Source organism: Pelodiscus sinensis, chromosome 1, assembly GCF_049634645.1.
Source record: "Pelodiscus sinensis isolate JC-2024 chromosome 1, ASM4963464v1, whole genome shotgun sequence".
In the NCBI taxonomy this organism is placed as follows: domain Eukaryota; kingdom Metazoa; phylum Chordata; order Testudines; family Trionychidae; genus Pelodiscus; species Pelodiscus sinensis.
This window is the reverse complement of record NC_134711.1, coordinates 131,587,950-131,601,954: the sequence shown is the minus strand read 5'-3', so window position 1 is coordinate 131,601,954 and position 14,005 is coordinate 131,587,950. Positions and strand designations below refer to the sequence as shown.

At 39.8% G+C, this 14,005-nt stretch overlaps 1 protein-coding gene across 2 annotated transcripts in view; it reads right to left on the bottom strand.

The window, feature by feature from the left end:
• ANO2 (anoctamin 2) overlaps positions 1 to 14,005 on the bottom strand; it is a 264,010-nt gene that overhangs the window by 189,102 nt on the left and 60,903 nt on the right. Inside the window, exons 1-5 of one of the 2 annotated variants that reach the window (XM_075901649.1) lie at positions 13,400 to 13,717; positions 12,680 to 12,831; positions 10,317 to 10,371; positions 8,751 to 8,802; positions 68 to 123 (exon numbers count right to left, since the gene is read on the bottom strand). In XM_075901649.1, the coding sequence (XP_075757764.1) occupies positions 68 to 123; positions 8,751 to 8,802; positions 10,317 to 10,371; positions 12,680 to 12,831; positions 13,400 to 13,414 (330 nt within the window). In that variant the 5' untranslated portion in view covers positions 13,415 to 13,717. Of the gene's footprint in view, positions 1 to 67; positions 124 to 8,750; positions 8,803 to 10,316; positions 10,372 to 12,679; positions 12,832 to 13,399; positions 13,718 to 14,005 lie in introns of those variants that run through there. The other variant, XM_006128152.3, reaches the window with a different exon arrangement.

Genomic DNA, 14,005 nt, shown 5'->3' with positions numbered 1-14,005 from the left:
TGTCTAAGTAGCATTTAATACTGCTGTTAGAATGATATGTTTTACATTTTAAATTGTGTATACATACATCGTGAAGAGGAAATGCTGCCTCATAGACATTGTTTGCTATTAATGTAGTAATACCTAAAGAGAAACAAAACAAAATAATTAATGCAGATAGCAAGAGATTATTACGAAATATTAACTTTTTATTCAACTATGAGAGGAACTGAGATATATTACTGAAAATCATCCAATGACTAATCTAAAGTTGAATATGAGCCCAATTCAGAAATTAGAGTGATGCCCTGAAAATCAATTTTAATTTAGCAGTGGAAAAAAACCTTTTTGTTAGTAGGGGGCAATTTTAAAATGGCCTCATCCCCATGCTGTTTTCTCCCAGTAAGGTGGTTTGTTACTATGGCCAAAAAGAGTATTCCCTGTCTCCCCCCACACACACACCCCTGCTTGCTTGCTTGCTTTCTTGCCAGTTACCTCTGTCTCTTTTTAAATAAGAAAGTAGAGGCCAATGGCAAATATTAAACCAATATGTAGCTAAAGAAAAGAATGGTGCCATGAGAGGAACGAAGATTTACTCCACCCCAAAAATCAATGTCGAGGTGTCATCTTCTGCAATGCTCTAGCAAACAAAGGAAGGTAGCCCCATTAAAACATAGAAGATTAGCAAACTTTCTTTCATAGAATCCAGTGATGCAGGCGGCAAATTAGGACACCTAATTTGACTCCCTGTTGTAGTAAATGTACACAAGAGAACAATCTTTCTAACCTTTGGTCAGAACTAGTTTAATTGTACCAAATGCAGGGGCTTCCACAACTTCCTTTTCCATAACAGTGCAAAGATAGCTGTCTTGATTTAAAACTCTGCCCACAGAAGGAAATAGTTTGGCCTGTGTTCTCCAGATCCATAGTTGTGCAGATGAATTGCACCAGCAGAGAATCTGTTTACTTTCACTGACCACACAGATGTCAGGTGGGAAATTAGATGGGAAAAAATGGCAAGAAGCTCTAAAAAGCAGGTACGTGAGAGCTCAGTTATAACCGATGGTTCTCTGCCCCATCTAGACCACATGTAGAAGTATATGAATCCACTGATGTCTTTGCACTAATGGCCTTCATCCTTTAATTTGAGCAGAGGCTCTGTGACAACTCTACCAGAAATATCATTATGTGATACTACAGGTAAGGTTAAGACTTAATCCAGTTCACAGCCTTATTTTTCTTCTGTAACTGAGGAAATGCCTACAAAAGGTAGTCTTTGGGGCTGTCAAATCTCTAATGGCCAAATGAGAAGCACTCTGGAAAGTTTCAGCCCCATTCTGCTATCCATTTTTTGAATTAATCAAGTATTATTAATGCATCAATCCTCCCCACCCTCCCTCCAAACAATGATATTACTGGGAAATGGAATGATTTTTAAATCCCCAAACTTGGAACAGGCAAGTCCACTACAAGGAATACCTAATTTTTAAATGTTAAAAGGCTTGCAAAAATATTAAGTTAGAAGAATGTATTTCCTTCAACATTTTATTGAACTACAGTATGTACCAGCTGGGCTATCAGAGGACATGATTTTGTACAACTGTAGAACTGAACAGTAAACTGGGCCAGTTGCGCTTAGTGTATTAGTATACTGTTGCCCAATATTTATAATATAATATGCTGCTATTGGGTCCCTCTTGCTATTGCCTTATCTGTCAGGAGAGAAGGAATAGAACCATAAAAAGCTGAACAAAATAAGGATGTTTAAGGAACTCAGTGAGCCACTAAATCTATGGTGCTCTTGAGACCATCATTAAACCCAGGAATCAATTAATGTTGAAATGGTAGCTACTGAATTTCTGAGCTTCCAAACAACAATCATGGGAGATAGCCCCTTAGGAGAAGTTCATAGCTACAAATCAATGTTCATAGCTACAAATCAGTGGAAACTGAGCTCTAATAAACTTGTATTATCTGTAATCATTGCTATGGAACACAGAAGTAAAGGTAAAACCTGTCTATGAGGGCCACGTACCATTCAGACACAGCATGCAATAACGAGCAGCAAATGAGCCTTCCATTCCGTCTTCATCTGTCTTAAACCACCACAGAAAGCCCTTGTGACAGAGTATACCCATGCCTACATCCTGAACACTATTGTAATGATATTTGTACAAAGTATGCCTTGTGAGGTATCATTTGAAAACTCATTATTTCCTGCTCGATATAGTCCTGATAAAATATGTGGCAACACTGTTTGTGAAGTTATAAGAGTCCGTTTTGTGGACTGAGTTTGGTCTGTCTTAAACAAAGGAATTTATGTTCCGCTTAACTTGAATTTCAGGATTAAACAGTTGTCAATCAGGAAGGGGAGACAAATGAAGCTCAAACAAGCAAGGAAAAAAAGCAGCAGGAAAGTCTTTCCACAGAGATTTTTATGACTCTTAATAGCCAGCTGGAAATGCTTCTCCCCCCCCCCCCCCCCAACGGGGGACTAAAACTGCAAACATTAAGGGCAAACACGCCAACACACAGACAAACACACAGACACACACACCACTTAAAACAAGAAAGGAAGCCTTCATTGAATTTTGGGAGATGAGATTGTCATGTAGGGGGTTTGGTCAGTAAGGCTGCTGAAAACATATGGTGAGAAACTTTACTTGAATCCAGTATACTTAGTTAAGTTAGGCACCAGTAGCAGTTAAACTTTATTTTCATGTAACCATTTCTGACTTTTATACCTCATTATCACACTCACTTAAAATGGCTCTCCTTGTGGTTCATAAACCTGTTTAACTGTTTTGTCTAACCCTGTGGCTGCGTCTACACTGGCATGATTTTGCACAAATACTTTTAATGGAAAAGTTTTTCCGTTAAAAGTATTTGCGCAAGAGAGCATCTATACTGGCATGTGCCTTTGCACAAAAGATGTCCTTTTGTGCAAAAGCATCCATGCCAGTGTAGACGCTCTCTTGCACAAGAAAGCTCCGATGGCCATTTTAGCCATCGGGATTTCTTGCACAAGAAATTGATGTTACCTGTCTACATTGGCCTCTTGCACAAGAACAGTTGCGCAAGAGGACTTATCCCTGAGCGGAAGCGTCAGAGTATTTGCACAAGAAGCACTGATTTTGTACATTACGTCAGTGTTCTTGCGCAAATACTCATGGCCAGTGTAGACAGGTGGCAAGATTTTTCACAAAAGCAGACACTTTTGTGCAAAATCTTGCCAATGTAGACACAGCCTGTATGTTTAAGCTGCACAGCCGATAGGAGGGTCCCAGGAGTTGCTGGCTCCAAGGCAAAAGGCAGGAGTAACATGGCTGCAAAATCGTTGGGGTGGAGGTGCATGAACAAATGCTGCCAGATGTGTGCGGGTCTACTAATGAAGTGTGCAATGTTTGAATCATTCCTGAGTGGCCGTCCTGCTGGGAAGCTTAGTGGGAACACAGAGTACCAGACATACCTGGTAGTGACATGCATGCTGCAGGCTGTTTGTGAACAGAACTGTAGAAGCAAAGTATTGTAAAGGGCACCCCAGGTTAGAGAGGAGGGGTAACACAGCTACTCATTAGTCTAGGTAGTATGCAGGTATGTCACTGCCCTGACAAAAATTCATTGCTAATAAGTCTCAGAGGGGTAGCCATGTTAGCCTGAATCTACAAAAGCAACATGAAGTCCTATGACACCTTGGAGACTAACAGATTTATTTAAGCATAAGCTTTCATGGGTAAAACCATCTGATGAAGTGGCTTATCAAAAGCTTATACCCAAATAAATCTGTTAGTCTCTAAGGCCATGTCTACAGTACAGATAAGACTGAAGCAGCCGCAGTCAATCTTGCAGGGTTTGAATCAGTGGGTCTAGTGAAGACATGCTAATTTGAATTGAGAAGATGCTCTCATCATCACTGGTGGTCCTGCTTCCATGACAGTAAGGGAAGTCAAAGGCAGAATATGTGCTCTTTGACTTCCTGCAGCGTGGACAGCACCAAAATTTGAGTTAAGATACTTCAACTTAAGCCACGCAATTGACATAGCTGAAGTTCCATGTCTTAATTCAAACTTATTCCCTACTGTAGACCAGGCCAAAGGTGTCCATTGTCATTGCTAGTAGTTAGCTTTTCATAAAAGGTTAATACAGTTTTATTAAAAATCTTGGGTATCTTCCTAAGGTGGCTCTATAAGACAAAAGCTAACTTATTTGAGGTGGACTTTGGCACAAGTTGCAGTGATTCCAGTGTTCGACCATTCAGTGTGTTCAATACACTACAATATTGCCATGCTTCTTAGGTTTAGAACCTCTTCAATGCATGCTGCCCATGAAGCCATCACATGAGGTATCTGCAGTTATTGCCTGGTATCTCATCATCTTCCATTCTTAGTTAAGATAATTGAAAAAGCTTTTATGTCAATTTTCATAATGTGTGGTTGCTCCTTGGCCCTTGTCAGTCTGGTTACCAACCTGGCTATAAAACAAAGGGTGTGCGGACTGCACTGGTAGATGGTCTTTTACTGGCAAAGGATAAGGATCAGGTACGCCATACAATTTTGATACATCTATCAGCTGCCTGAGATACCATTGAGGCTGAGTGATTATTAATTTGTATGTGGACCAAAATGGGGCTGGATAGAGCTATAGGTTGCACCTCCCTGGTCCAGCACATTCAGGGCCTAACCAGTCTGGACAAGGGAGTTTTCCAAACCAGAGCAGGTCTGGAGCAAGGGGGCACCAGCCTTCTCACTCTCTCCAGCCTCCTGGCCGAGCAAGCTACAGCAGCCCCCCTGTGGCTCCTGGTGGCCCCCCATGTCTTGTGGTAGCTCCATCAGTCTGCAGCAGAGCTCCTGAGAGCCCTGTCATCTGCAGGCTCTGCTGCCTTGCAAGATCTGGCCCCTCTGCTGGCTTTCCTGCCCCATCAGCAGTGAGCTCTGGTACCCTGCAGGCTCCCTGGCCCCACTGGCCACTAGCAACCTCTGCTTCTGGGGCTCTCTAGTTGCCGGACTAGAGAGCCCCAGACCACATAGGTTCAACCTGTACTCTTGCATGGCTCACAGAGAGCACATTCATATAGGATACTGTAAGGTTCCATCTTTCTGTCCTCTTGTTAAACACAGCATGGAGACTTTCAAGATATGTCCTGAAATGTCCTCAGTCTGCTATTGACATCCAGCTTTATGTCTTCATCTCATTCAACCCAGCCAAAGTGGAGGAAAACCAACCAGAATTCTCCATCCTAATTAGACATGGGTGAAAATTTTTGGACATACTAGTTTATTAACTGAAAAAATGCAGTTTTGGGTCACCAACATGATTTGAAAAGTCCGGTTAAATTGGGTGGCTAGTTTTAGCTAGAAAAAATATCCGTTTCAAAAGTGAAAACATTTCATCCTGCCATTTTCTAAATGAAATGTTTTTACTTTTTATTTCAAATAATATTATGTTTTTAATTTTAGCTAATTTATTTTTTAAGTAGAAAAAGAACCCAGGAACAAAACAAAACAAAACTACAGAAAAAAAATTCTGGTTGAACTCACCTGGTTAAACAAATTGCTCTGTTTAATCCAAATTTTTGGAGGGGCAAGACAAATAGAGGAGCTTAATTTTGGCAAGACAAATGGGTAAAATCCATTTAGGGTCAATCCCAATTTTGTGGTTCAGTAACCAATTTGAAAAATCAGCCATTGATTCAACTCTAATCTCAACTGGCATCTCTTTTTCCATTGTAGTGTGTGATCTCTCTTGAGCAGAGACTATGAATACTGATTAATTGTGTCATGTATTTTGTGAGGTGGGATACATGAATCAGAGTCATTATGACTTGTGACCAAAGATAAAATGTGGACGTAGGACTCCAGAGATAAAAGACACTATTCTAACCCAATGTGCTACCCAGTCCATAAAATAAATAGATACTTTGTGGTTGTCTAAAATTATGGTGTGATTTTAAATTAGCAATTCTATAATAACTACATCTGGGTTCTCTTATTCTGCACCAGATGCCTTTTGGTGATTAAGATTAATCCACTTCCATGGACTATAAAAATGAGTAACTTGACTAACGTCACGGTAGTTAATAGAGTCACTTTGGTGTAAAACCAGTATGAAAGAAAAGTCAGAGCTTATTCTTTATTGTGTGAAATATTTATTTTAAAAACTAGCCTCAATTTAAAGTAGCCCACTCCATGGATAAAGCTTTTTGCTGCCCACACATCATACAACTCCATGGAGTTCAAAGAAGCTGCATGGGGAATAATTTAGACACATTTATGACTACAGTCCAGTCATTTCTCCTACAAAGAGATGTAATGGTCTTTGGGGTACCTAGGACGAGAGGTTATCCCCCTTCTTCCAATGAAAGGGAGACTTACAGGTGCTTCACTGGATGTCAGTTCCCTGACACCATCTCCCTATGAGCCACCCAAGCAAACTCCTCTGGATTATGCCAGCGCTTACTTTGCCATGCAGGTTAAACTTAAGTGTAAGCCTTTCCCCTTTAGAGTATTCCCTGTAGTTCCAGAATCTGATCTACAGACCACTCAGGGAAATAACAGATCTACTGACCCCAAAGGAACAGTGTACATACCAGCTTAATGATTCAACTTAGGATCTACTCCTAACAACAGCTCTAAGTTTTATTATAGTGAAAACAACTTCTTTTATCAAACATTCAGAATGGAAGAGAAAGTGAGAGAAGATAAGGGAAATAACGGGTTACATATAAGACACATTTGTAACATGATTTCTAGATCATAAACTTAGCAGGCTAACTCTCTGTCTAAATAAATATATCTTGCCCCAAATATTATTTGCAGCATTTCAACTCCACGTGGCTGAGATCCCATTTTTCATGAATGTAAGCAGTAACTCACCTTCTCTTTTCTCACCCCATAATGATTCTCCTCCCCCATATCCCCCCCTCTAAATCTTGCTTCTTCCCTGTTAATTTTGCATCTTTTTTTTCACAACTTCATCCTGAAATGGATTTCCATTGTGTTGGCTTACAGTGCTTAATTTACATATGATAGCTAAATCACTCTTTTATCTAGCATAAAACCGGTATGTCAACTCTGCTTTGATATAGACTTTAGGAACATATTTTCACCATACTCCTAAAACTCCTAAAATCCCTATACATAATTTCACAATGCTACTAAATGACCAATATCAGCCTGGCTTTTGTTTAAGACCCCATATGATATTGAACCAGAATGTACCTACAAGGATCAGAGTATTCTTGTATCTCCCTTCTCAGTTGACACTGATGACTTCTTGGGTTATACCTCCCCCTTAGAATGATGCAATAGGATTACCCACTGGCTGATCCATAGGCTCCAAGTCATAACCTTCTTGCCTGGACTTTGTGTCTGCCAATGTTGGATATTTTCTCTTCTACGACATACTCTTTCCATGTCACACTCTTGAAGAGAATGCTCCAGTGCAGCAATCTGGAGCTGGTATATTCGGTTTGATGTAAAAAATAGTAGGGCCTCAACTCTGTGATTGCCCATAAACTATCAAAACATTCTTTTTTCTATGACAGAAAATTTCCAGTCAATGGGTGTTAGTTTTTTACTCAACAAAGCAATGGGATGATCTGCATTACTGTCCCCTGTTTTCAGTAATACACAGTACACACTGTATCAGTACACACTTCAAATATTTTGTCAAGATCTAAACTGGCCGCTGTGGGTACATCTACACAGCAACATTATTTCAAAATAATTTAGTTTGCATCTACACAACATGCAGTTATTTTGCAATAATGTCAAAATACTGTCAAGCTGGAGGACTTCTTACTCTGATTCCTGCAACCCTCATTGTACGAGGAGAAAGGGAAGTTGGAGGAAGAGTGCTCTTTTTCAAAATAACTGCTGTGTAGATGCACCCTATTATGTAATATTCCATATGCTTTATGAAAATATGTTTATGATATGCATAACTCAGATATGCTTAATTCAGATGCCTTGTGTAACATAACATTGGAAAGATTGCTATTTACTGAATATGTTTATCCCATTTTATGCATGTATCTTTTTTGTAGATTAAGTCAGGAACCTCATCAAAAATTTTGTCCCCACTACTACACATGGCTTTGGATTTTTTTTCAAAAGTTTGTGATATGAGATACAATAACGTGTATGAATCAGCTGTAATAGTCAACCAAACCTATGAAAGTCTGGAGTTGGTTTTTAGTGGTGGGGAGCATAATCCAATTAATAATAGCTCCCACTTTTAAGAAATCAGGAGAAATTTGGCTATCCCCTACCTAGTGTCCTAAATATGGAGTTTTGGCAGCTTCTATTTTACATTTTGACACATTTACAGTGAGACCTGTGTGTCTGACTTTTGTCAGCACAATTCTCAAGATCAGACCAAGAACTACTAAATATTCTTGTAAACCTTTTGCCAGTTAGCACCAAGTGAATAGATTTATGTTCACAACGTAAATGAACATAGCTCATTTAAAAGCTTGAATATTTTTTAATCAGCTAAAGAGTCTTTAAAAGAAATTGTTCAAAAGATGATCATTTACTTTCTAATTCTAGGTTGTTCTTCAGAAAAAGGTACAGTACTATATCCTTGGGGCTGATTTTGTCGTTAAGAAAATATATTTCATTTCCATCTTTAGTTCATGTGAAAATGCACTAATATATTTTTAGATGCCGTTAGATAAATGTTTTGATTATTTTTGATAAAATGTTGAAGAAATGTTTGAAAACAGTCACTTTCAAAACAACATACGTACAATATTATTAATTTTCTCTTACCCATACTGTTTTTGGCTTTTGTGCAAGATGTACGCTTTAAAATTTCACGTACCTACAGAAAGAAAAAAGAGTGATGCAATAAACAATTTATCTCTTAGGATTATGTTAATTACAGTGCCAGCACAATCCACAGAACTACACATAAAAACAAGATGCTTTTCCATAGTTTATTTGTAGCAATATCTACATCATCCTGTGTTTGACTCATGTATAAATATATGGTTTAAGACCATTACACTTAAATTTTTAAGTAAATATAAAATGTAACTGAACTGCTGTAGAGAAACCTAAGAAAGTTACATCTATGAGCAATACTTAAATCCACTCATTGCATCTTTGCCATTTACATCAGCTAAGAATCTGGCCTCCAGTTTTTCCTATGCTTTCAAATATTGTCACAAGGATTTCTGAAAAAAGAACTAATATTTGGCTAAATCCTACTTGCCATTTCTCACAATACCAGCCACATTACTTTTAGCAAGACCACTCAACTAAATACTAATAATGAGCTTCCATATAGCACTTTTTTTAGTAGCTCTCAAAGTGCTGTATAAAGAAGATTGGTGTCATTATCCCCATTTTGGCAGACCATGAAACTGCATTACAAAGAGGGGAAGTGACTTTCCATGGGTCACCCAGTAGAGAAGTAGCAGAACCAGAACCAGAAATAATCAGGAGTTGCATCTATATTTGTTCATTTTTCCATTGCTTTCATCTTGGTATTGTAATAATTTTGCTTATTTTATGCATCTAGAACAGGGGTGGGGAACTCAGGCCCAGGGGTTGCATTCAGCTCGCCTGTCTCCCCCCCGCCCCAGCACTGGGGAGCCCACACCAGTGCTCCAGCACCCCTGCTATCCCACTGCGTGACTGGAGCACACAAAATCTACTAAGCCGGGACCCCTAGGCTCTGGTGTGCGAGAGGAATGTGGGGAGTGCCTTTCTCCTTCTCAGTCAGGGGTAACTTTATCTCAGCTTTAGTTGGGATTTTGTTTTGTTTTGTTTTTCTTCTCACTTGTGTGTGGCCCCCGTCTGATTTTTCTGTGGGTGGTTGCCTTCTAACCCAAAAAAGGTTCCTGATCTAGAGAGCCTAGAAATGCTATAGAGTGGTCAAATCCTCTATTTCTATAACTCAGTTTAATGCCATTGAAGTTAATAGATCTAAAGTAAAATAATCCTTTGTAGACTCCGGCCCTGAAACCTGTTGGCCATATCCTTCAAGGAATTAAGTGGAATTATTCCAGATTTATACTAGTTTAAATGAGAGGTCTTCTTTTCAGCAACTGACATATTTACCACAATATCTAAATAAATATATTAAGAAGCATGACAAAATTAAAACATTTTATATATGAAGATTTGACTCTTTCCCAAGCAGTTACAAGACAGATGGCTTGTTTACCAACTGTCTGGATCTGTTGCACCTGATTGTACTTTTCTGTTGCTATGAAACAATAAGCAAATAGTGACAAAGTCGGCAAGGAGAGCCAAGTGCATTCGCTGTGGAAGCAGATACCATCAAGCACAGCAGATTCTGTCAATACGAGACCACATATGCTTACTTACTATTCGACTGCGGGTACCATTGTCAAAAAATGTGTCTTTGTCTTTAATGTTGTACCTTAAAATGTTGAGAGACAAAATGAGTTACATTTTCATGACTGCTACTAATGAATAGGATTATATAACAATTTGCTTAAGAAACCATCTGAAACCATTGCAACAAAACCTGTATTAAATGACCATTCAAGTAAAGGCTTGAGAAAAAACAGCTGCTTAAAGCAGAGGGAGGTGAAGCAGAACTGTATGCATTAGTTGATACTCTAAGGTGGTCTTTTAAGACAGGAGGTTGCCTCATCCTATTGAGCTCTACAAAGATTTCAGTATATTAAGAAGACTATGGATTACATAGGCTGAAAGCTATAATTGGAGGAGTTAATACAGAAACACTATCCAAATGTAAAATAGCTGAAGGAAAGTTTTTATTGTTTACATAGAATGACATTCACATTTTTCCTTATAAAATAGCCGCAGTGTTCTAACATTCCCTTGACTCAATTAATGCTATCAGATTTCAACTCGCCTTATTGCAGATGTTTCATTACTCTTTTCAGGATGACTAAGTCAATACATTTGCTTTCATACAATCAATCTGCAACAGTTATGTAATTATTATTCTATAACTAACTATTAACCAAACCCATGAATCCTCATCAGTGAAATTAACTTTGCCAGTTTACTCCTTCTGGCTTACTTAGCATGTATTCAGGATTAATGAAAAGGGCAACAAATGATGTTGTAGGTCACTAAATTTATATGACTTTATTTGTCAGACATAAATGCAGGGAATCAAGCATTAATGAGGTAATAAGAACTGTTAAACTTCATATTAGGCCCACAAGTATTACTCCGGATGGAAGGCAGGTGGCAAGAATTTCTTATTTGCATAGTATTAGCCAAGTTTTAATTACTATCATAAATCTAACCTAACCAGAAAAATATGTTTCTTTATTAGTTATATCTTTTTCCAAGCAAGAAAGCATTTTCCTTTTCCTACTCATAATTTATCTGGCACTTTCAATTCAAGTTAAAAACACATCTACATCGCTGAATATGACTCCTTCTGTTCCCAGCACTCCCACAAGTGTCCTATCCAATGGAAGCAGATATACCTACTAAGTGAAATTCTTTATTGACTTATAGCCACTGCAAAACAGCAAGCAGTATAAGTTAAATTCATATTAACTGAGGGTGTGTCTAGACTACATCCCTCTTTCGACAGAGGAATATAAATTAGGCACTTCGAAATTGCAAATGAAGCCGGGATTTTAATTTCCCGTGCTTCATTTGCATAATTGTGTCATGGCGCTCTTTCAAAAAAGCACTATTTCGAAATTGAAACTGCAGTCTAGATGCGGTTCTTTCGAAAATAGAAGCCTTTTTTGAAACCTGAGGTTTACAGGATCTTTCAAAAAAGGCATCTATTTTCAAAAGAACCGCTTCTAGACTGCGGTTTCAATTTCAACACAGTGCTTTTTTGACAGAGCACCATGACGCAATTATGCATATGAAGCATGGGAAATTCAAATCCCAGCTTCATTTGCAATTTCTAAGTGCCTAATTTACATCACTCTGTCGAAAGAGGGATGTAGTCTAGACATACTCTGAGGTTGCCTTAGATATGCATGTGTTAAGTAGTCTTCATTCGTGTTATTTTCGCACCAAGGAACTGGAAGAAAGTGCTAGTGATAGAGGGAGCCGGTCTATCTTGCACCCTCTTGTTAGCTGCTTTTTTTGCTGTGCTGCTCTTCTGTTCTCTTGACAGATAATTCACATCAACTCACCTTCCATTAAACTGACACAGGAGGCCAAATTAAGAGGTGATGTGACAAGGTGTCTGAGTTAGTTGCACAGTGAAAGTAAGGGAGAGAGAGTATCCCAGGGACTCTGATTTTCCATTCACTTACACCAGTGGATCTCCATTAACTGTACAGGATTTATTCATGATTCACACTAGCTCAAGAGCAAAATCAGGTTCCATGCATGTCAGCTGAAGGAAGCTGATAGACTGAAGGTACTGTAAAGTACGTATGGTAAGAGAAGGCAGATGGCATACGTCACCAAACTTAGATTCGGACGCACCTTTCAATTTGGCCCATTTAGATAAATTCTGCTTAAAGCTAGTCAGCTTTCATTTACTTCAGTAGTAGATGCACATGCATATCTAAGAGCAGAGGGCAGCACAGATGTGAAGATGGGCCTAAGCCACAAAATTCTTATCAGGAACCAAAATACCTGATGTGACAAAAGGTTTTTTTTTTTTATTTTGATTCAGATACTTACTGAAGTACTAGGTTTTACAATGGAAGGAGGACACAAACAAAAACTTACAGTCCATTTCAATAGCGTTTACATTTGAAAATACTCACAAATATATTTTCTCTCTGGAAAACGGATAAGACAAACTTTTCATCTTTGTGTTATTTTGTTGTGGCACCTTGGGCTGCAGAGGTTCTGTAACTTTGTTCCATATTTCAAAAAGCTTCTTGAGAATTCCTCCTTCTTCTTTTATTTCATACATCTGAAGGAGTAAAACCCATGTATGTTATCAAATGACTCATGCATTTAAGGAATACACAAGTGAGCTGGATATCTGGTCCCATTTAAAATGGTTTAAAAATGGAGTTAAAATCAGTGAAGTCTCTGTAAATAGTCTACAATGTAAGAGAGATCAGACTTTGTCCCTTACTCTTTAGATTACATCAGCCATATTTCTGGTCCAGTTGCTAAGCACCAAATAATTTAGTTATGCAAAGTATTTCGCAAATGCCTCAGGAGGTGAGTTTAGGCAATAACCTCCTATCAGCCACTCACCAGAAGAATAACATAAGCTTACAGGGTCAAATTCAGCAGTAATAATCTGTAGAATAAATTACACATGAAATGTAACCCCATCAGAAAAAGGGGCTAAATGAGTGTAACTATAGTAAAAATGTGCAACTTGCATCAATTTGTCATTAACGCATGTGCAAAATAAGCCCAAGTTATATGTCTAGTGGACATAAAGGTCAAAGGGGTAGCAACAAAAGGAGCTAATGGGAAAACGTAAGGCTATGTCTACACTACAAAATAAAATTGACCAAACTTACGTAGGCATGCAGCATCCAGAATAATCACATTGTTTATGCAAGGCGGCTCATATCCTCTCAAAGAATGTTTATATCCGTGGTACCCAACCTGGTGCCCGCGGGCGCCATGGTGCCCGCTGGGCCCTTTACGTGCGCCCGCGGAGCAATCTGGGCTGGCCCCGCCCCCGGGCATGCAGCAGGTGCCAGCCCCAGGCGCATGGCCGGCCCCGGCCCCGGAGCGCGTGCCGATGCCGACCCTGCCCCCTGCCCCTGGGTGCGCCGCGCGTGCCCTTGCTGGCACTAGCGCTGGCCTTGGCCCCACCCCCGGGGGCACCACGCGTGCCCTTGCTGGCCCTGGCGCTGGCCTTGGCCCCAGGGGCGCCGCACGGAACCTGGGCAGCCCCTGCCCGGGATCGCAGCACATGCCAGTGCCGACCTCGGGCGTGTGGCGCATGCTTGGCCCCGCCCCCAGTCATGTGGCCTGTGAGCGGCCCCACCCCAGTACACGCAGCACGTGAGCGGCCCCGCCCCCAGGCGCCCGGCAGCCCCAAAACGTTGGTGACCACTGGTTTATATCAATTGTAATCAGCATGGGGCATTGCAGGCTAGCTTCTGAAAACCACAGTT